The sequence below is a fragment of the Macaca fascicularis genome, chromosome 16 (assembly GCF_037993035.2).
Source record: "Macaca fascicularis isolate 582-1 chromosome 16, T2T-MFA8v1.1".
Lineage (NCBI taxonomy): Eukaryota > Metazoa > Chordata > Mammalia > Primates > Cercopithecidae > Macaca > Macaca fascicularis.
The window spans coordinates 2,603,952-2,627,843 of NC_088390.1; the positions used below are offsets into that span (position 1 = coordinate 2,603,952).

The following is a 23,892-nucleotide window of genomic DNA, read 5'->3' on the forward strand; positions in this document are numbered from 1 at the left end:
AGGAAGGTAGGAACAAATCAAAAGTATACTAGACCCAGCTTGATGGCGCTATCTTTGGCCAAACCTGTGTCAACGTGAATGAAGAAGGCTAACAAGGGATTTATGGCCCATAGAATAAAACCTATGAGTCCATCCTTAAACATAGAAGCAGTGAAAGAGTTAGATAATTTACATGTGGCAATCACCATGCTAATAATTGTTTCACTTAAGAATTATCAATGGATGCTAAAAATAATGAGTAAAAGTTTGTTGAAAAACAGGATATTGGGCTGGGCACAGCAGCTCACACCTGTAATCCCAACACTTTGGGAGGCCAACGTGGACAGATCACTTGAGGTCAGGAGTTCAAGACCAGCCTGGCCAATATGGTGAAACCCCATCTCTATCAAAAAATCCAAAAATTAGCTGAGCATAGTGACACACACACCTTTAGTCCCAACTTCTCAGGAGGCTGAGCTGGGAGAATTGCTTGAACCTGGAAGGCAGAGGTTGCAGTGAGCCTAGATCAAGCCATTGCACTCCCGTATGGACAACAGAGTGAGACCATGTCTCAGAAAAAAAAAAAAAAACAACACTGACAAGAAAACAAAAAAAGAAAACAGGATATTTACACAGTCACAAAATACTTCCCCAGAAATTATTAATTACCTTGATAATGATATCAATTACCAGACTATAAAAGGATAAAATAATAACAGTACAATAAAGAAATCTGACAGATACCCCCTTAACGAAGCGACCAAAGTCAATACCCCTAATTACGAAACAAAATGATATTATATGCTTCAATAATACAGAGAAGAAGAGAAAGGGATAAAGCAAGCAAGACTCAAAAAACCAGGCAAAATTAAACAAAATTCAGGAATGAGATAGTAGACATGGTTGTACAAGTATCAATATACTAAAAACCACTGAGTTATAAGAGTGAATTTTATAGTATGTGAACTATATCTCAATAAACAAATGAAATGGAAAGGAGTGAGAAGTTTTAAAAAGTAAAGAAAAAGTAGTGAACATAAGAGAGGTCAATAATGAAGACCCCCTTACATATAACTGGGGATTCTGAATAACAGAACCAAAGGATTAGAATAAAGAAATATTCAAAGATATGATTCAAGATAACTTTCTAGAAATAGAAGGCTCACTATGTTCCTAGGAAAAGATACAAAATTAGCAATACCAACACCCAGAAAAATTACCAGACTTTAAGGCTTACAAGAAAAAAAAAATCCTTTAGATATCTAGGCAAACAAGTTAAACAATTGATTTTGGGGTTAGGGACGCAGTAGGGTAAATGAGGCCACCTTTGTATTTCCACACAGCACCATTCAATAGTAGAAGATAAAAGAACACTGACTACAAAGCTCTTAGAGGAAAAGAAGCGTGACACAATTTTATACTCAGCCAAACTTACTTTGATTATAATGACGACAGATAAACATTTTGAGTGTACAGGAACTCAAGGAGTAGAGTTTTCATGAGCTCTTTGTGAAGAAATTTCTTTTTTTTTTTTTTTTTTTTTTTTTGAGACAGAGTCTCGCTATGTCGCCCAGGGTGGAGTGCAGTGGCCGGATCTCAGCTCACTGCAAGCTCCGCCTCCCGGGTTTTTACGCCATTCTCCTGCCTCAGCCTCCCGAGTAGCCGGGACTACAGGCGCCCACCACCTCGCCCGGCTAGTTTTTTGTATTTTTTAGTAGAGACGGGGTTTCACTGTGTTAGCCAGGATGGTCTCGAACTCCTGACCTCGTGATCCGCCTGTCTCGGCCTCCCAAAGTGCTGGGATTACAGGCTTGAGCCACCGCGCCCGGCCTGTGAAGAAATTTCTAATGGAAAAAGTTTAATCAATAGAGATAAATTAAGGAACTACAGTAAGTCTTCACTTAACATTGACAATAGGTTCTTTGACTTGAAGCGAAACCATATATAACAAAATCAATTTTTTTTCTCATCACTTACAAGGAAATGACGTTATTAGAGGACCTGCTACACATCATTTCATTAATGTCGCAGTTTCCAAGAACCTACTGGCAACACTAAGTGAGGACTTACTGTATAGCAAAACAACCGGCACTGAGCATTTAAGCCTTTTTAACCAGAGAGCTAAGATAAAAACACCTGTGAACTGTGGCTACATAATAAAATGTCAGTGTTTACAAACCACAACAACATACACATAATCAAAATTCAGGACAGGAAACAGAAAAGGGAGAGGGAGTTCCTCAGCTTTTATACACAGGGTCAAAAGACTTCATTTAAAGGTGATGAACTAAGTAGCAGAGATAGAAGCACACATTTAAGAAGATAAACTGGCTGGGCCCGATGGCTCACACCTGTAATCCCAGCACTTTGGGAGGCTGAGGTGGGCGGACTGCTCGAGCTCAGGAGCTTGAGACCACCCTGGGCAACATGGCGAAAGCCCGTCTCTACAAAAAGTACAAAAATCAGCTGGATGTGGGAGGATGGTGGTTGTGTGAGCCTGTGGCCCCAGCTACTCAGGAGGCAGGAGGATCACTTGAGCCCAGAAGGTCAAGGCTGCAGTGAGCCAAGATCCCATCACTGCACTCCAGTCTGGGTGAGAGTGGGCCCCTGCCTCAAAAAAAAAAAAATATTAACACCAGAAGAATGAAGATAAATAATATAATCAAATAAAATCAGGGGCAGTAAAGGAAAGGTAGGTGAAAATCAGATTATATAGTGTAAAAGAAACGTAACAAGAACAAAGCATGATACGAATGTGAAATGAATGTAAATAGTAAACTCATAATACTCTCAGATTACATCACAAAAGTCAAAATCTACTCACTATAATAAACTGTTTTAAACAAAAACTACAGTTAAAACAAAATGAGCCAAAGGTTGAAGATAAAAGCTTAACCAAAAGTATCCCAGACAACTACAAATAAAAAGGAAAACAGGCCGGGCGCGGTGGCTCAAGCCTGTAATCCCAGCACTTTGGGAGGCCGAGACGGGTGGATCACGAGGTCAGGAGATCGAGACCATCCTGGCTAACACGGTGAAACCCCGTCTCTACTAAGAAATACAAAAAACTAGCCGGGCGAGGTGGCGGGCGCCTGTAGTCCCAGCTACTCGGGAGGCTGAGGCCGGAGAATGGTGTGAACCCGGGAGGCGGAGCTTGCAGTGAGCTGAGATCCGGCCACTGCACTCCAGCCTGGGCTACAGAGCGAGACTCCGTCTCAAAAAAAAAAAAAAACAGGAGTTATTTTACAACAGACAACCTTAATTTTTGGATCAAAAGGATTAAATGAGCAACTATGCAGAATGGGTTAAAGATATAAAATGCTGATGGAGGCCAAGAGAATAATAACTTTAAAAAGTGACTGACTTTCCATTTCTGTGGGTATTGGTTTTAAAGAACAGCTTCTATAGGACCGTGGAAGCAGATGTTTATTGCATAAATATATGCTAGCAATTGAAAGTCTCATTAAAATACATTAAGTCTATTTAAAGGGGTATTAAGTTTATTCTTAGAGATCAGAATTGGATATGTATTAATATTGTCATTTGTGGGGGCTAATAAAAGAGGGTTAATCCAGGGACAACAGCCACCAACACATTTCTGCTTTACTCAACAGCACAGCAATGGCCTCAATCAATTTTCACATAAAAAAAAAAAGATTTGCACTATCTTTGTATTTCTTATTCAATTAAAAGCAGTATAAACTCAGGATCAACAAGATAAATGATGAGCAATAAAAAGGTATAAAATCTATAAAAACTTCAGTTTTACTTCTAACAAGAATATTTCATTCCTGTGAAATCAGTCAAGTGTGTGAGAAGGATGGGCCAATTCCATTTTCTTCAATGATACAGGAACGAAAGTCAAGTTTTACATGTGAGGAAGAAGTTCACATCTAAGTACCATGCTAAGGCATTCAAACACATTCGTGTCTTTAATTAGAATGGCAGCCCGACCTTGTAACTAAATTTCACTGCTAAACACACAAAAGAAAAAATAATCTATGTCTGTGTTCAAAGGCTTAAAATCTCAAATGTAAAATTTCATGGTAAAAGGCATTTGAGGAGAAAAATGTTTTCAGAAAATCTCTATTAAAGAAACTTAATAACTTAGATACTTTATAAAATAAATTTGATAAAGAGTATTATCTAAGGGCAGCAAATAGTAACAAAAGTATTGCTATTTTGCACTGGCATTTCAAAGTAACTGTGAAAATCAGGGGTTTCAAAATATTTATAAGGAATAGCTATTGGTACTACTCAAAATGCCAGTCCCTGATAAGATAAGGAGCTTGTGCCAGAATGTAAACAACACATTAAAAAGTCAACGAAACCAAAGAAATGTGAAGTAACCTAAACATACGGCACAAGGTCCTTATCTCTGTGGACAGTAACAAATAGTTTGTGGTTAAGCAGCCAGTAATAACCACTTTTAGTAGCACTATGCCAGATGCCACAAATGGCCATTTCAAAGGTTATGACCACCATTCTGTTCTTTTTTTGGTTTTTTTTGAGACAAAGTTTCGTTCTTGTCGCCCAGCCTGGAGTACAATGGTGCAATCTCGGCTCACTGCAACCTCCGCCTCCCGAGTTCAGGCGATTCTTCTGCCTCAGCCTCCCGAGTAGCTGGGACTACACTCATGTAATACCATGCCTGGCTAATTTTGTATTTTTAGTAGAGACGGGGTTTCGCCATGTTGGCCAGGCTGGTCTCGAACTCCTGACCTCAGGTGTACTGCCCGCCTCAGCCTCCCAAAGTGCTAGGATTACAGGCGTGACCCACCGCGCCCAGTGACCACCACTCTGTTCTAAGTAGTTAATGTCGTGTGGATTTGCCCGCCCAGTTTTGCCAGCTCTCTAACACTTTCAAACAAAACCAGTGATCCATGTTTTCATATGAAATGGATCTGATTCTCAACATTAATATGGGCAATAAATAATAACTGCAAGCCTTATACAACTCACAGGCTAATGGGCTGTCCCCTCTATTACAGGGGTCCCCAAGCCCTGGGCCATGGACTGATACTGATCCGTGGCCTGTTAGGAACTGGGCCGTACAGCAGGAGGCGAGTGGCAAGCAAAGCTTCATCTGAATTTACAGCCACTCCCCATTGCTCGCATTACTGCCTGAGCTCCGCCTCCTGTCAGATCAGTGGCAGCATTAGATTCTCACAGGAGCATGAACCCTCCTGAACTGCACATGCGAGGGATCGAGGTTGAGCACTTCTTGAGAATCTAATGCCTGATGATCTGTCACTGTCTCCCATCACCCCTACATGGGACCGCCCAGCTGAGGGGAAGCAAGCTGCGGGAAAACAAGCTGATTCTACACGATGGTGAGTTGTATAATTATTTCATGTAATGAAATAATACAATGTAATAATAACAGAAATAAATGCACAATAAATGCAAAGTGCTTGAATCATCCCAAACCCACCCCTCCCCCACCACAGGTCCATGGAACAATGGTCATCCATGAAACTGGTCCCTGGTGCCAAAAAGGCTGGAGACCACTGCTGTACTCTATTGTAAATAGTAGAATTGTAAAGAAAGTTGGGGTACTTGGCTACTCTACTTTTAAAAGTGAAATATAAATATGTTTCCTTTGAGCACACTTTGTTCAACTGAGGTATACAGAATAGGTCAGAATTTTTAAGAAACTGTGACAGCTGGCGTGTATTCCTTTATTCATTCAACAAACAGTTATTAAGTATCAACTATGTGCCAGGTATTATGCAAAATGCTAGGGATATTGCAGTAAAGCGAACACAGACAATCCCTCCCTTTCTGAAGCGGATGGTCTGGCAGAGGATGGGTCTTATCCAGAAATCACTTAAATACCTGTAAATCTATAACTGCGACAAATGCTATAAAACACAGGTAAAAGATACTATTGACCCTCCCTAATTCGTGGATCTGCCTTAGGAAGGTCAGAGAAGGCTTCCCTGCAGAGACAACTGATCTAAGAACTGACAATGGAAGAAAAATTCACAAAGGAAGGAATGAGGGAAGGGAACGTGGCATTCTAGGGTCCTAGGTAAAGCAAACAGCAAGTACGAAGACCCTAGGGCAGAACTTCTGGAGTATTCCAGGTACTAAGAGACAGTCACTGTGTCTAAACTTTGCAGAGAGCAAAGTAAGCACATACAATTCAAGGTGAAGCTGGGGAGGAAGGCAGGTTCCAGATTATGTAGCGCATTATAATTAGAGTGACCATATAATTTTATCATATCCCATCTGAAACTTTTCTGAAAGTAAAAACTATTAATAATCACACCAGGATACAATTATATTCTTTTTTTTTTTTTTTTTTGAGACAAAGTCTCACTCTGTCGCCCAGGCTGGAGTGCAATGGCGCGATCTCAGCTCACTGCAACTTCTACCTCCCAGGTTCAAGCAATTCTCCTGCCTCAGCATCCCGAGTAGCTGGGACTATAGGCACGTGCCACCATGCCCAGCTAATTTTTTGTATTTTTAGTAGAGACGGGGTTTCACCGTGTCAGGCAGGATGGTCTCGATCTCCTGACCTCGTGATCTGCCCACCTCGACCTCCAAAAGTGATGCAGCCATGAGCCACTACACCCAGTTGATAAAATTATATTCTATGTTAAGGATTTAAGTCTGGTATAGAACAAAGCTGGAACAAAGTGGAAGCAAAGGCTCTAATCAGGAAGCTACTGCTATACCTGAATTAAGAGGCTAAAGGTTGGGTGTGGTGGCTCACGCCTGTAATCCCAGCACTTTGGGTGGCCGAGGTGGGTGGATAGCTTGAGTCCAGGAGTTTGAGAGCAACCTGGGTAACATGGTGAAACCCTGCTTCTAGAAAATACACAAAAATTACTCAGTGTGGTGGTGTGGTGGCATGCACCTGTGGTCCCAGCTACTCTAGGCGGGGGACTGGGGGGTGGGGCGCAGTGCTGAGGTGGGAGGGTCACTTGAGCCTGGGAGGTGGAGGCTGCAGTGAGCTGAAATTGTACCACTGCACTCCAGCCTGGGCAACAGAGTGAGATCCTGTCTCAGAAAAAAAAAAAAAAAAAGGCTAGATCTAGATAAAGGTAGCAATGGCAGAGATAGGGAAAACTGAAAGGAATCAGATATTTTGGAGGGAACATTTGTGAGATTTAGCAATGGAATCACATGTGAGCTAAGGGATGCCGTGTTTCGCACGAGTCTCCCAAGGTTCTGGCTTGTTCAACAGGATAGGCAGTGCCACCCTAACTGAAGTTAGTAACTCTGGCACAGAACCGTTTTTGAGGAGAAATATAAATCTGAGCTGTATTTGAGACATTTAAGTGGAGATGGAGCCCAGAGAAGAGGTGTGTAGAAATAAACGTGTGAGTGATTTGCAAACAAACAAGTGAAGCCCTGGCACGGATGACAGCGATGAGGGAGAAAATGTAAAGTGCGAAGGAAAGAGAGCTGGAGAGCAAGCTTTGAAAACTCCTTTAATAGCTGTATGCACAGTCATCACAGAGTAAGCTCCACCAGGAGACAAAGGAACACCAGAGTGGAAGAAGGAAAACCAGAGTTTTCAGTTGGTGCCAAGGAGGCCACGGCAAGAGTGGATCCATGAAGGAACCAACCAGCAGAGTGACTTGCTGCTCAGAAGGCAATGGAGGGCTGAAAATCAGAGTCAGTGACATGACGCTGCTGGAGACCTTTTAAAGAGCTGCTTTGGTAGTGGCAGAGTTATAAACCACCCCGGAATCAGCTAAAGATTAAATGAGGGCAGGGAGTGGAAGCTCACACTTGTAATCGCAGCAGTGTGGGAGGCTGAGGCAGGAGGACTGCTTGAGCCCAGGAGTTCAAGACCAGCCTGGGCAACAAAGAGTGACCCTGTCTCCACTAAAAAAAAAAAAAAAATTTAAATTAGCCAGGTGTGGTGGTGGACATCTGTAATCCTAGCTACTCAGGAGGCTGAGGCAGGGGGATCACTTGAGCACAGGAGGTCAAGGCTACAGTGAGGCGTGATTGCATCACTGCACTCCAGCCTGGGCAAGAGTGAGACTCCATCTCAAAAAAAAAAAAAAAGAAAAAAAAAAAAAGAAATCCTGTCACGTGCTAGAACATGGCAGAGTCTTTGAGGATATCATGCTAAGTGAAACAAGTGAGTCAAAAACAACAAATACTGCATGATTCTACTTTAAGGTAAAGGTATCTAAAGTCGTCTAACTCATGAAAAGGTTCTAGAAATCTGCTGTACAACAACGAGCACAAAGTTAACACACTGTACACTTCAACTCGATTAAGGTGGGACATTTTATGTTGTGTTTCTCACAACAATAAAAAAAATTAAGTGGCCCTAAATTATTATTCAAGTACTGTGCTGACATCCTTCCCACTTTTTCAACTCTCTGATACAGAAGACTTATTGAAGAAAATGTCCAATTTTTAAACACTCTCATGGGTCAAATAAGCAATTAGATAGTAATATACAAAAACACAGATCCTGAAACAATGGAAACAACCACTACTGATAACCCTAAATTAAGCAAAGAATCCAAAATCCTACTGGCAAAATATGAAATTGTACCTTGATCAATCAAGCTAATCTTTTCATTTTTTTTTTTTATTTTATTTTTTATAGAGAAGGGGGGTCTCACTATATTGACCAGGCCGGTCTTGAACTCCTGGCCTCAAGCAATAGCTTTCCAAAATGCTGTGATTACAAGCATGAAGCAGCCTGAAGCCTGGCCTTCAGGCTGATCTTTTAAATGACCATGCCTATGCTAACTAAAGAGCAAATAACAGAAAAGAAAAATCTAGTCATCCAAATACCTCTTTGCCCTTTCCGGGCATGGTTAAGAATACTGTGATTCTGGCCGGGCGCGGTGGCTCACATCTGTAGTCCCAGCACTTTGGGAGGCCGAGGCAGGCAGATCACCTGAGGTCAGGAGTTTGAGACCAGCCTGGCCAACACGGTGAAACCCCGTCTCCACTAGAAATACAGAAATTAGCCGAGCATGGTGGCAGGTGACTGTAATTGCCATTTAGTAGAGACAGTGAAATCCCGTCTCTATTAAAAATACAAAAAAAATTAGCTGGGCGTGGTGGCACGTGCCTGTAATCCCAGCTACTCAGGAGGCTGAGGCAGGAGAATGCTTGAACCCGAGAGGCGGAGGTTGCAGTGAGCCAAGATCACGCCATTGTACTCCAACCTGGGTGACAGAGCGAGACTCAAAAAAAAAAAAAAAAAAAAAAGAATACTGCGATTTCCTAGCAATGCCCAGTGACTTACCCTAATTTCAGTGAAACTTAAAAAAAAGTCCAATGATAAAAGAGGAACTGTTAAATTTAAGTTTTGTACTACAGAAAATTTAGGAACAAGCTAAAAGTAATCAATATGGAATTGGCTAAATAAGCTATAATACAAGAAAACCCGATGCAGCTATTAAAAATAGTAAGATTAGGCTGATCTACACATACTTGTATGAAGAGGGTTCCTCAATATATTACGTTTGAAAAAGAAGTTGAGCAGAAGTATGTATGTACATTCCGACTGCATTCTTGTAAAAACAAAATAAAAAGACCCTGTATAAATAGATGCAGAGGAAAAGTCTGGAAGGCTAAGCAGGGACTCTGGATATGCATGTAGGTGGGTAGATGAATCAAGTGGAGACTTCCACTCACCTCACTTTTCTATACTATCTAAACACATTTAATTACATAATTCCACTTTTTTTTTTTTTACTAAATATGTAAACTCTCTTCATACAAGTATATGTGGATCAGCCCGGTCTTATTCTTTTTAATGACTACACTGTACTCGCTTGGGTGGATGTATTACAGCTTTTGTAACTTTATGCAAAATGCTTACAGGATAATGTCAAATGGGGGAGAAGACGCATGACTGTATGTAACTAAAATGACAACCACAAAAATTACTACGTATGAATAAAGACAAGGGCTTAGAAAGATGAGATTACGGACTCATTTCATCTTTTAGGGTAAAAGAACTGTGACTTTTTGTACGTATGTGACATCACCATTATAAATGTAGTTAGGAAAAATAGATTTCTGTAATTTCTCATTAAGGAGTCTATAATATCTGTATAGTAAAAAAGAATTCCTTTTCTGAAAAATGGAAAACGGGTCTTTGGTTCTAGAACACTTGCTTTCCATAACACGGTGACAGCAATCACCAAAAGATAGTGCTGCAGCTGTAGCACTCATCATACAGCTTCAAGAGACATTTTGGGCAAGGGAACAATATAATTAATGTTTTCCAAGGGCCTTCGAAGAAAGCTGTTGCTTACATAAACAATTCTTGTTATTCAAATATATATATATATATATTCATAAATATATTTATATATATTCAACTTACAAAATGATGAACTACAGCACACAATCTAATCACAAGGAACCATATCCTAAAAAAGTACAAGACATTAAGCTGAGGCTGGTTTAATGGGAGGAAATAAAGTGAACACCAATGAAGACCTGATTCTTAGACTTTGTTGTTTATTTTTTGTTTCTGAAAAGATCCAGACACTAGTCTGAGTGTTAGAAATACTTTTGTAGGGCAAAGTCAAGTCACTCGACTTCACTAGTTAAGTATCTAGGTCTTGTTAGCACCCTGGGACATTCAAAAATCCTGAACACAGGCAAGATCTTTTTTCATTCTCATTTCCGAGATTACAGGGAGGCCCAGGAACTAAAATTAGCTCTCACGTGAAAATCAGCAGTTTATTCATTTTCAGTCTTTGTTGTTTGTTTAACACATCCAGCTCCCCAAAATAGCCCATTGTCAACAGGCTCATGGCCGATTTCCCCAGAATGACTCCCGCTCTGCCACTGATGAATACAGTATCACCATTATAGACGGATTTTGAACAGACACATTTCTGTAATCCATGGCTAAAATAACAATCATTCTAATCCTATAGAAGCTGAACCTGATATAACAACAACAAAAGCCAAAAGCCTCCCAGTGTTACTCCAAAGTTGGTTTCTAGTCTTTAGATGGTCACTGAGGTGCTAAAAACGGTACAGTCTACCCAGCATGATAAAGCCCTTCAATGCTGGGTCTTTGGTTTAAAAACAAATCAGTTAAAATAAATAAACAAATAAATAAAAATAAAAACAAAAACAAATAGGGCCGGGCGCAGTGGCTCACGCCTGTAATCCCAAAACTTTGGGAGGCCGAGGCGGGGGGATCATGAGGTCAGGAGATCAAGACCATCCTGGCTAACACGGTGAAACCCCATCTCTACTAAAAATACAAAAAATTAGCCGGCGTGGTGGCGGGCGCCTATAATCTCAGCTTCTCGGGAAGCTGAGGCAGAAGAATGGCGTGAACCCAGGAGGCGGAGCTTGCAGTGAGCCAAGATCGCACCACTGCACTCCAGCCTGGGCGACAGAGTGAGACTCCATCTCAAAAATAAATAAATAATAAATAAATAAAAACAAATCAGTTAAGTGTCACATTCTATTCAAGCTCAACTGACAGCGCTGAACTAAATTGCAGGCTGTTCCTATGGAACTGATTATTCTGAAAAAACAAACTAAAATCTCATTGTAATGGTCAGATATGATTATAACAAAGCAGTGGCACGTGCAGGGAAGAAAAACAAGGTATCACACTAGCCATCTTGCCACCTTAATTATACCAGGCTTAACAACAATACGAGCACCTACCATGAACCAGTGTCTACAGAATGCTAGTCATTCTACGTGCATTACTGCTAACCTTCATGACAACCGTCCGAGGATGTCCTCTCATCTCTCCTTTTCAGGTGAGGAGACTCAGTCTCAGTAAAGCTAAGAAAATTACATAAAATCTCACAGCTAAGGCCGGGCACAGTGGCTCACGCCTGTAATCCCAGCACTTTGGGAGGCCGAGGCGGGTGGATCAAGAGGTCAGGGGTTCGAGACCAGCCTGGCCAACATGGTGAAACCCCGTCTCTACTAAAAACAAAAATAAAAAAATTAGCCAGGTGTGGTGGTGGGCACCTGTAACCCCAGCTACTCAGGAGGCTGAGGCAGGAGAATTGCTTGAACCTCAGGAGGCGGAGGTTGCAGTGAGCCAAGATCACGCCACTGCACTCCAGCCTGGGGGACAGAGCAAGACTCTGTCACAAAAAAAAAAAAAAAAAAAATTTCACAGCTAGAAATGGCACCCTCAAGACTGATACTTAACAAGACTATCTTAGAAATGTCCCCTTTCCAAAACACCCCTGATTCCCTTAAGAGAGCACTTAGGAGTTAAGCAAATAAGTGACACTAACCCATCGAAGGTCTAATGTTTTGTCTGACATTTCTTTTCCATATTAGTTGAGTTTATAATTTTGGTGATTCTTCTTTTTTTTTTTGATATGATCTCAGCTGCAACATCCGCCTCCCGGGTTCACACCAGTCTCCTGTCTCAGCCTCCTGAGTAGCTGGGACTACAGGCGCCTGCCACCACGCCCAGCTAATTTTTTTGTATTATTAGTAGAGACGGGGTTTCACTGTGTTAGCCAGGATAGTCTCGATCTCCTGACCTCGTGATCTGCCCGCCTCGGCCTCCCAAAGTGCTGGGATTACAGGCAAGAGCCACCGCACCCGGCCCGGTGATTCTTCTTTAATACAACTCACAAAATTAAATACAAAGCCATTGTAGGCTGGGCGTGGTGGCTCATGCTCGTGATCCCAGCACGTTGGGAGGCCAAAGTGGGCGGATCACTTGAGGTCAGGAGTTAGACATCAGCCTGGCCAACATGGTAAAACCCCATCTCTACTAAAAATACAAAAATTAGACAGCTGTGGTGGCGCATGCCTGTAATTCCAGCTACTCAGGAGGCTGAGACACATGAATCACTTGAACTCGGGAGGTGGAGGTTGCAGTGAGCCAAGATCGGGCCACTGCACTCCAGTCTAGGTGACAGTGTGAGACTCTGTCTCAAAAAAAAAAAAAAAAAAAAAAGATTGTAAAAAGGAAGAACATTCTACCAGTGCAAACAACCATCAACAACTCCTACTTAAGCAGGCAGGAAGGGGGAAGATTTCTGGGAGCCGCCAGGTCATTTACACCAAGAGCGCATCTCCTCTCTCCTATGACTACCACAGGTCCCTGCAAAACGTCTGAGGTTGCCAACTATACATAGGCTCACACTGCTCTCATCTCTAAAAGAAAAACAAGGAAGTCCTCCTCAAGACTGCCATATCTTCTTCCCATTCCCTCACAGACACATTTCTTTTTCCCTGTAACAAGAGTCTTTTTAAAAAACTTTTTAAAGATTTATTACTTTTGGCCGGGCACGGTGGCTCACGCCTGTAATCCCAGCACTTTGGGAGGCCGAGGTGGGCAGATCACAAGGTCAGGAGATCGAGACCATCCTGGCTAACACCGTGAAACCCCGTCTCTACTAAAAATACAAAAAATTAGCCAGGTGTGGTGGCGGGCGCCTGTAGTCCTAGCTACTTGGGAGGCTGAGGCAGGAAAATGGCGTGAACCCAGAAGGCAGAGCTTGCAGTGAGCCAAGATTGCACCACGGCACTCCAGCCTGGAGGACAGAGCGAGACACCGTCTCAAAAAAAAAAAAAAAAAAAAAAGATTTATTACTTTTAATTTCTTTTCTTTTTGTTTTTGAGACAGAATCTCACTCTGTCACCCAGGCTGGAGTGCAGTGGTGCAATCTTGGCTCACTGTAACCTCTATCTCCTGGGTTCAAGCGATTCTCGTGCCTCAGCCTCCCGAGTTGCTGGGAGGTTAATTTTTGTATTTTTAGTAGAGATGGGGTTTCACCACGTTGGCCAGGCTGGTCTTGTACTCCTGGCCTCAAGTGATCCACCCACCTTGGCCTCCCAAAGTGCTGGGATTATAGGCATGAGCCACTGTGCCCAGTCAAGATTTACTAGTTTTTATGGGTACATGGTAAGTATATATATTTAGGGGGTATATGGGATATACATTGTATTTTTAGCAGATCAAATGTTTGTGGCAATCTTACATCTAGCAAGTCTGTTGGCACCATTTTTCCAATAACACATGCTCACTTTATGTCTCTATGTCACATTTCGGTAATTCTCACAATATTTCCAACTTTGTTGTAGTGATCTATGATCAGTGGTTTTTGTTTTTTGTTTTTGTGCGTATGTGTGTTTTTGTTTTAGTTACTCAGGAGACTGAGGTAGGAGGATTGCTTGAGCCCAGGAATTTGAGACTACAACCAGCTATAATCCTACCACTGCACTCCAGCCTGGGCGACAGGGACCCTCTCTCGAAAAAAGAGAAAAAAGGCTGGGCGTGGTGGCTCACGCCTATAATCCTAGCACTTTGGGAGGCTGAGGCAGGCAAATCACGAGGTCAGGAGATCGAGACCATCCTGGCCAACATGGTGAAACCCTGTCTCTACTAAAATACAAAAAATTAGCTGGGCGTGGTGGCGGGCGCCTGTAGTCCCAGATACTCGAGAGGCTGAGGCAGAAGAATCGCTTGAACCCGGGAGGCGGAGGTTGCAGTGAGCCGAGATCATGCCACTGCACTCCAGCCTGGGCAACAGAGCGAGATTTTGTCTCAAAAAATAAAAAAAAAAGGCCGGGCGCGGTGGCTCAAGCCTGTAATCCCAGCACTTTGGGAGGCCGAGACGGGCGGATCACGAGGTCAGGAGATCGAGACCATCCTGGCTAACACAGTGAAACCCCGTCTCTACTAAAAATACAAAAACTTAGCCGGGCGAGGTGGCAGGCGCCTGTAGTCCCAGCTACTCGGGAGGCTGAGGCAGGAGAATGGCGTGAACCCGGGAGGCGGAGCTTGCAGTGAGCCGAGATCCGGCCACTGCACTCCAGGCTGGGCGACAGAGCGAGACTCCGTCTCAAAAAAAAAAAAAAAAAAAAAAAAAAGTCTCTAGATCCCTACCAGTCACTACGTTTTAGATCATGAAGAGCACAACCCTAAGTCTCTGCAGTCACTCTGGGATTTCTGTAGGGTAAGCAATAATTCGGACAGCACGAGAATTTTTCCAGAAGGAAACTGAAATGCATTTGGTCAATTCCTCTAATGTGATACATTAAAAAGCTGAGACCAAGAGAGGTTAAGCGATTTGTCCTAGGTCGCATGGGAAGTTTAATCGAATGTCTCAGATTAACATTCAGGTGGGCTTTCTGTTATATCGTATCCATTTGAATCACACAAGAATAATACGGTAAGTTTTCATCCGTTACCTACCTCACTCTTCCATTCAGATTTATCTGAACATGCTGCTTAAAATCTGGATATTTGGATGCCAGATATGCAAAGTCAGGAGGTTTGTCCTTGTATCTATTTCTTGCATGCATTGATTTACTCAGAGCCATCTTAAGGAGAGAAAGAGAGAGAGAAAATCAGCATATTTATTAAAAACCATTAATGGGGGCCAGGCGCGGTGACTCACGCCTCTAATCCCAGTACTTTCGGAGGCCAAGGCAAGTGGATCACCTGATTCAGGAGTTCGAGACCAGCCTGGCCAACATGATGAAATCCCACCTCTACTAAAAATACAAAAAGTAGCCAAGCGTGGTAGCAGGAGCCTGTAATCCCAGCTACTCGGGAGGCTGAGGCAGGAGAACTGCTTGAACCCAGGAGGCGGAGGGTGCAGTGAGCCGAGATTGTGCCACTGCGCTCTAGTCTGGGCAACAAGAGTGAAACTCCGTCTCAAAAAAAAAAAAAAAAAAAATCAGTGGGGAAAGCTGTGGATGCCAAGTTAATAGTTATAGCCAACATGTCTTTGCCGATCAAGTGAGAAAGTAGAAACTACATTTAAAAAATATATACAACAAATAAGCACATGAAGAGATGCTCAACATCATTAGTCATTAGAGAAATACAAATCAAAACCACGTGAGATACCACTTCATACCCACTAGAATGGCTACCGTCAACAAAAAACCAAAAATTAAAAATTAAAAAAACAGAAACAACAAGTGTTCTGCAAGGATGTGAAGAAATTGGAGCTCTCGTGCATTGCTGGTGGGAATGTGAAGTGGCACAGCTGCTGTCGAAAAACGCTTGGCGGTTCTTTAAAAAGCTAAACATAGAATTACTATCTGATTCAGCAATTCCACTCCTAGGTATATTCCCAAAAGAACTGAAAGGAGGAACTAAAACAGATATTTGTACAGCAGTGTTCACAGTAGTATCATTCCCAAGAGTGAAAAGGTCGGAAACAACCCGAGTGTCCATCAGCAGATGAATGTGGATCAACAAAATGTGGATCAACAAAATACGGTATATCCAAACACTAAATATGGATCAACAAAATGCGGTATAGCCAAACACTAAATATGGATCAACAAAATACGGTATATCCAAACACTAAATATGGATCAACAAAATACGGTATATCCAAACACTAAATATGGATCAACAAAATGCGGTATATCCAAACACTAAATATGGATCAACAAAATGCGGTATATCCAAACACTAAATATGGATCAACAAAATACGGTATTATCCAAACACTAAATATGGATCAACAAAATATGGAATATCCATACAATCAATATGGATCAACAAAATACGGTATAGCCATACAATAAATATCACACAGCCCTAAGAAGGAATGAAATTCTGATACACGCTACAACATGGAAGAACCTCGAAAACATGATGCTAAGGGAAATAAACCACACACAAAAGGACAAATATTGTATGCTTCCACTTATATGAGGCACCCAGAAGAGGTAAACTTATCACACAGACGGAGAGTGGAATAGAGGTGATGAGGGGCTGGGGGAGGGAAGAATGAGTTACTGTTTAATAGGTACAGAGTTTCACTTTGGAATGATGACAAAGTTCTGGAGATAGAGGTGATGGTTGCACAAGAGAATTAATACATTTAATGTCACTGAATGGTACACTTAAAAATGGCCAAAATGGTATATTTATGTTTATTTTTCCATAATTTTAAAAATGTAGACAACGTAAGAGTGAATTTTTTTTTTTTTTAATCAAGGGAAGAAAGCTGAAAATTATTCCTTTAAGAGCATCAGGCCGGGCACGGTGGCCCACGCCTGTAATCCCAGCACTTTGGGAGGCTGAGGAAGGCGAATCACGAAGTCAGGAGATCGAGACCATTCTGGCTAACACAGTGAAACCCCATCTCTACTAAAAATACAAAAAATTAGCCGGCCGTGGTAGTGGGCACCTGTACTCCCAGCTACTCAGAAGGCTGAGGCAGGAGAATGGCGTGAACCCGGAAGGCGGAGGTTGCAATGAGCCGAGATCGCGCCACTGCACTCCAGCCTGGGCGACAGAGGGAGACTCGGTCTCAAAAAAAAAAGAAAAGCATCAAAGTGACAGAACACAGTCTGTCTATATGATCCATAGCCAAGGATATAAGTTAGAGGTTAGTTTTGTTTTGTTTTGCTTGTTTTGAGACAGGCTCTCACTCTGTTGCCCAGGATGGAGTGCAGTGGCACAATCACACCTCACTGCAGCCTCGCCCTCCGGTGCTCAGAGTCCTCCTATCTCAGCCTCCTGAGGAGCTGGCACTGTAGGTACATGCCACCATGCCTGGCTAATTTATTTTTAATTTTATTATTTGTAGAGATCGGGTCTCCCTTTGTTGCCCAGATTGGTCTCCAACTCCTGAGTTCAAATGATCCTCCTGCCTCAGCCTCCCAAAGTGCTACAGCTACAGACATGAGCCACCACACCCAGCCTGGAGGTTAGCTTTTACAGTGTCCTTACAAGGACTGAATATTTGGTAACGCACCACAATGTCACCAAAGTTTGAAAAAATATCTTTGATTCCAACTTAAAGTTTCAATCTTGTCATTCCTAGGTAGCTAAAACCAAATGAAAACAAATATAATTTTGTCTTCTTCCAGATTACAACAAGAAATAAAAGCAAATGTACATATAGCAAGAAATAAAAACAGAAAGAGAAACTATTATAATGGCTTAGTAAATCTCCAGGTAGTTGGTAATTTTAAAAATAGTTAACTATTATATATGTATAGCTCTCTGGGTGGAAGTGACTTTTATTTTCTTAATATCTTTATTTTCTATTTTTTAAATAATGATCATTCTTCTAAACAGTATTATGTAAGCCAAAAATCTAGGAGTCACCTGATAGTTTCTCATATCCAAGAAATCACCACTCCTGTAGGTTTTACCTGCTACATACCTCTTAAATTAATCTATTTTTCCCTGTCCCCAACAATGTTAAGCCCAGAGGCCTTTTTTTTTTTTTTTTTTTTGATACATGGTTTCATCATATTGGCCAGGTTGGTCTTGAACTCCTGGCCTCAAGCAATCCTGCCGCCTCAGCCTCCCAAAGTGCTAGGATTATAGTTGTAAACCACCACACCCGGCCAGAACAGCCTTTTTATTTATTTATCTTTATTTTATTTTGGAGACTACATTGCCCAGGCCAGACTTGAACTCCTGGGCTCAAGCAATCCTCCCACCTCAGCCTCCCAAATGGCTGAGACTACAGGTGTGCCCCACTGCACCTGGTTTACAGTAGCCTCTTAATTGGTCTCCCCATATCCACTCTTGTTCTCACTATCCCTCCTTCCACCGCGCAGTGATCATTTCTAAACACAAATCTCAGTATGTCCTTCCCCTATGTCCACCTGCTCAAAACCTTACTCTTAAGATAAAATAAAAAACATCACTTCAGCCTACATACAAGGCCCTACACGACCTGGCCTTGCCTATCTTTTCACCACTCAGTTTAAGTCACAAGCCGTTGCTCTTTGTGTCCTTCCACCCTGACCACACGGCCTTTATGCAGGCTATTCTTTTTGGGTTTTTTTTTTGTTTTTTTTTTTTTGAGATGGAGTCTCGCTCCGTTGCCAGGGTGGAGTGCAGTGGCGCGGTCTTGGCTCACTGCCGCCTCTGCCTCACGGGTTCAAGTGATTCTCCTGCCTCAGCCTCCTAAGCAGGCTATTCTTTTTATCTGTAATGTTCTTCTCTCCCTCTCTTCAGTTGGCGAATTCTTAGTCATCCTTGGGCTCACAGTTCAAGCATTTCTTCTGAAAAGATCTTTCCGGCTGGGCGCGGTGGCTCAAGCCTGTAATCCCAGCACTTTGGGAGGCCGAGACGGGCGGATCACGAGGTCAGGAGATCGAGACCATCCTGGCTGACACAGTGAAACCCCATCTCTACTAAAAAATACAAAAAAACTAGCCGGGCGAGGTGGCGGGCGCCTGTAGTCCCAGCTACTCGGGAGGCTGAGGCAGGAGAATGGCGTGAACCCGGGAGGCGGAGCTTGCAGTGAGCCAAGATCACGCCACTGCACTCCAGCCTGGGCGACAGAGCGAGACTCTGTCTCAAAAAAAAAAAAAAGAAAAGAAAAGATCTTTCCTTCCCTAATCTCCCCAGTTAAGACAAATCCTCTATTATAACATCTCCTAGCAATAAATATTTTTCCTTTGCAATCTTTGTTACATAGTCATAAATCTGTCAATGCTATTTCAGATGGCTTTTTGACAGCTTCCTACACTGGAAATTAAACCAATTTCAAAAAAGAAGCGTTGTCTTCAATCCAGACTTTTCCAAATCACATATCCAACTGCCTACCATATTTCTCACTTGAAGGGCTCAAAAATACATGTACAATATGCGCAAAATTAAATCACTTCTACCCACCCCAAACTGGTCCTCCTCATCTTCCATGCCTCACCGAATGCACTGCTATCTTTCTTGTGATACACACATCAAAAATCTTCAACACCTTCTCCATGCTGCCTCTCCCATTCACAACACACCATGTCCTGAATACTCCCTATCTCCCAATTATTTATTGACCTTATCCCGTTCTTCACCCTTCACAACACCACCTCTCTGGCCCAGATCATTATCATGTCTTTCTTGGGTTGCTCTAAGAGTCTCAAACTGATCTCTTCATAACCAGTCTTGCCCTCTACCAGCCATTTTTCATTCAGCAGACAAGCCACTCCCCCCATGCAAATGTGAACATTTCCTTATTAAATCCCTTCAGTGGCGTCCCAAAGCTCTTAGGCTAATAAAGTCTGAAATCATTAACAAGGCAGGCATAATCCAGGCCTTATCTGTCCCTCCAACTTCATTTGTTGCCACTTTCCCCTAGAATCTTAAAGAAGCCGCAGAGCGAAACTCCTAGAAACGCAGAGGATACGCTCCCAGCCACTTTCCCCTTCGAGACACACTGGTCTTCTTCCACTTTCTCTGCTGCATGGTAGTCTGTTTCACCATGTTGGCCAGGCTGGTCTTGTACTCCTGGCCTCAAGTGATCCACCCACCTTGGCCTCCCAAAGTGCTGGGATTATAGGCATGAGCCACTGTGCCCAGTCAAGATTTACTAGTTTATGGGTACATGGTAGGTATATATATTTAGGGGGTATATGGGATATACATTGTATTTTTAGCAGATCAAATGTTTGTGGCAATCTTACATCTAGCAAGTCTGTTGGCACCATTTTTCCAATAACACATGCTCACTTTATGTCTCTATGTCACATTTCGGTAATTCTCACAATATTTCCAACTTTGTTGTAGTGATCTATGATCAGTGGTTTTTGGTTTTTGTTTTTGTGCGTATGTGTGTTTGTTTTTGTTTTAGTTACTCAGGAGACTGAGGTAGGAGGATTGTCTCACCATCTCCTATTCTTACTGCCTGCAAGACTCTCCTCACCCTGCCACCATCGCCTTTCACCTCTGAAGGCCCACCAGCTCCTCGTATCACAACCTAAGCATCATTCTACTCAGGCAGGCTTTCTCTGACCCCACAATCCAATCGGATGCCCATCTACATGCTTTCAAAGCACCCTGTGCTGCTTCTCCCTCAGAGATCCTCAGTTTACTACTGGGTGTGTAATTAATTTGCATATGTCACACACAGATCTGCAACCATATCCATCCTAATCTTCACTATACCCCCAGCAACTTCTATACAATAAATATTTGTTAAGTAAACAATTCAGAATTTGAGGGGATTAGTAGTCACTTGAAAGTTTTTCAGCATACCGTTACATTTTGCCCCTTACACTATGACTAAAACTGACTATATACCTGTTTTAATTTCCTAGCATTGACATACCTTTTACTGACCATCAGGAAAGAGAGGAGCATAAAACGAGGATGGCCCCCAGTCCTTAAGAAAACATCAACTGGGCAAGGTGGTGCGTGCCTGTGGTCCTAGCTACTACGGAAGCTGAGGATGGCTTGAATCCAGCAGTTCCAGTCCTGCCTGGGCAACACAATGAGATCCTGTCTCAAAATAAACAAATACAAATAATAGACTTTATTAAAAAGAAAATATCAAAAATGAAAGTGTTGGCTGGGCACGGTGGCTCATGCCTATAATCCCAACACTTTCAGAGGCCAAGACAGGAGGATCACCTCAGGAGTTTGTGAGACCAGCCTGGCCAACGTGGAGACCAGCCTGGTCAACATAGTGAAACCCTGTCTCTACTAAAACACAAAAATTAGCTAGGTGTGGTGGCACCTGCCTGAAGTACCAGCAACTCGGGAAGCTGAGGCAGGAGAATCACTTGAATCTGGGAGGCGGAGGTTGCAGTGAGCCAAGATCACACCACTGCACTCCAGCCTGGCGACAGACCAAGACTCCGTCTCTAAAAAAAAAAAAAAAAAAAAAAAAAAAAATTAGCTAGGCATGGTGGTGCATGCCTCTAATCCCAGCTACTCAGGAGGCTGAGGCAGGAGAATCACTTGAACCCGGGAGGTGGAGGTTGCAGAGAGCCGAGATCATAATACTGCACTCGAGCCTTGGTGACAGTGAGACTCTGCCTCAAAAAAGAAAAAAAAGAAAAAGAAAAAAGAGAAAATGTCCTTTCTTGTGATTCTGGCAAGCAACAAAAAAGAAAACTAAGAGTAATTTCTTTAAGCTGATAGAAAATATTTTCCCTATTTATGGGGGACATGTGACCTTTATGGGGTATTTGTTACACGCATAGAATGTGTGATGATCCAGTCAGGGTATGTGGAGTATTCATCACTTTAAGTATTTTTTATATCTATGTGTTGGTAACATTTCAAGCCCTCTCTTTACCTATTTTGAAATACACATTGTTGCTGACTATAGTCACCATACCCTAACAGTGACTAAAGAGGCAGTGGCATGTGAGGGCTCTGTAACACATTAAGGAAAATTCTACAGACTACATAGCTGACACAGTGCACACACAACACGATACTCTGAATATATGTGAAACAAATTAAATTATAGATACGGCAGATTCAATTCATTTCCTACATTATTCAACTTTTCTGGTCAGAACAGATACAGAATGAGTCAATACAACCACCTCTTTTCTAACTAACCTCCCAATATGGGCAATGAGTTCTTAGCTAAATATATACTATTCTTCAGAGTTTAACTGGGCATCAACTTTTTTTTTTTCCTTCTTGTTGAGACAGGGTCTCATTCTGTTGCTCAGAATGCAATAGTGGAATCATAGCTCCCTGCAGCCTCCAACTTCTGAGATCAAGCAATCCTCCCGCCTGAGCCTCCCAAGTACCTGGGACTATAGGCACAGGCCACTGTACCTGGTTAATTTACTTCATTTTTTGTAGAAAGGGAGTCTGGCCTTGCCACCCAGGCTCCAGCTTCAATTTTCGACACAGAATTTACCCATCTGACATTCCATATATTTTACTTTAAAAAAATCTCCCGTCAGTAAGGTTCAAGAGCGAAAATATTTTGTCTGTCTTGTTCATTGCATATCCCAACGCCTAAAATAGTGCCTGAGAGAGTAGGCACTCACGTATTTGTTGATTGAAAGCACGACGTCCGGACCACTGACACAAAGCTCCCTCATTGAGTTTCAAAAAAAGCTCACTCCAAGGACTGAAACTTTTCTTCCTGGTTACTTGAGTCAGTCCAGAAAGCTACAGTTAATAGTAGAACCCTGAGAATGAGGCTTTCACTTTTTTTTTTTCTTTCTCATCTCCATGCTTGTTTCCTTGGTTCCTCTTGACCATTAACCCTCTTCAACTACCATTCTCTTAATACATGGCCTGTAAAATAGCCTAAATTCCAATTTCAAAACTTAATATTCTTTCTGCACAGATCCTTCCCACCTCAACACCAACCTACATCTTCTCTCTTCGCCTTCTCTCATAAATTCGACTTTTCCCACTAGTCCTGCCACTGCCACTTCTCCATCTCTTCCACTCTTTCCACGCCCTCATCTCATCCGCTCAGTTTGTCTTCCCGCCTCAGTTTTGGATTTCTCTAAACCTCCTAAACCCCGGGGAGTCTTTCCTACTTCGATCCTAGTCTCTATTCTATTCGCCAACTCCTCCCACTCATCCACTCTCAAACACCCCCGCGTGCGCACACGCAGCCACATCAGGTCTCCCCCTCGTAGACCCCGAAGTCGGCACCTCACTAGCCCAAAACTCAAGAATGAGGAACCCGGGTGATCCACAGGTTAAGTGACCCATGATAGTAGATCTGCGTGAGAAATATAAGTGACCCACCTCTGAGGCCGAGGTTCCTGCCAGACGTCGTGTCTGGCGTGGGCCTGTACAACCCTAGAATCTTAAAGAAGCCGCAGAGCGAAACTCCTAGAAACGCAGAGGATACGCTCCCAGCGCGCCGCCATCTTGTGAAGCCATCTAGCCTCCTGATTGGACAAATCCCTCTCGCGCGACCTGTGGCTGATCCTGAAGAAAGAAGAAACCGTCGCGAGACCTGGAGTTGGCTGCTCCTGACAGAAGGCGGGGGCGTGGTGGCAAGCGGAGTCCTTTGCAGTATGGCAGGAGGAGGACCTGCGCTCGAATTCGCGGGAAAGCACTTAAAAGAAAAAGAAACAAGTTTTCCGGGCCGTGCTGCAGACTTACCTCTCACACCCACTGGGATTGGACAGGTTATGAAGATAAGGGTATGAGACTTGGGCGTCATGGCGTGCGGTGAGCGCTTTTTGTGCAACAGGTGTGTCCTCAGGCGATGTCTCACTCACTGAATCATGAGAGATTCATTGGGGTGGGGAAGAGTA

The 23,892-nt window shown here is 42.7% G+C and overlaps 1 protein-coding gene across 10 annotated transcripts in view; it reads right to left on the reverse strand.

Moving 5' to 3' along the window:
• METTL16 (methyltransferase 16, RNA N6-adenosine) overlaps positions 1 to 23,504 on the reverse strand; it is a 90,158-nt gene extending 66,654 nt beyond the window's left edge. For 3 of the 10 annotated variants that reach the window (XM_065532251.1, XM_065532250.2, XM_065532249.2), the window contains exons 1-3: positions 23,375 to 23,504; positions 20,970 to 21,139; positions 15,128 to 15,255 (exon numbers count right to left, since the gene is read on the reverse strand). In XM_065532251.1, the coding sequence (XP_065388323.1) occupies positions 15,128 to 15,255 (128 nt within the window). In that variant the 5' untranslated portion in view covers positions 20,970 to 21,139; positions 23,375 to 23,504. The remainder of the gene's footprint in view (positions 1 to 15,127; positions 15,256 to 20,969; positions 21,140 to 23,374) is intronic. The other 7 variants (XM_074018209.1, XM_074018208.1, XM_015437372.4 and 4 more) reach the window with 3 other exon arrangements.
• Between the last annotated feature and the right edge of the window lie 388 nt (positions 23,505 to 23,892).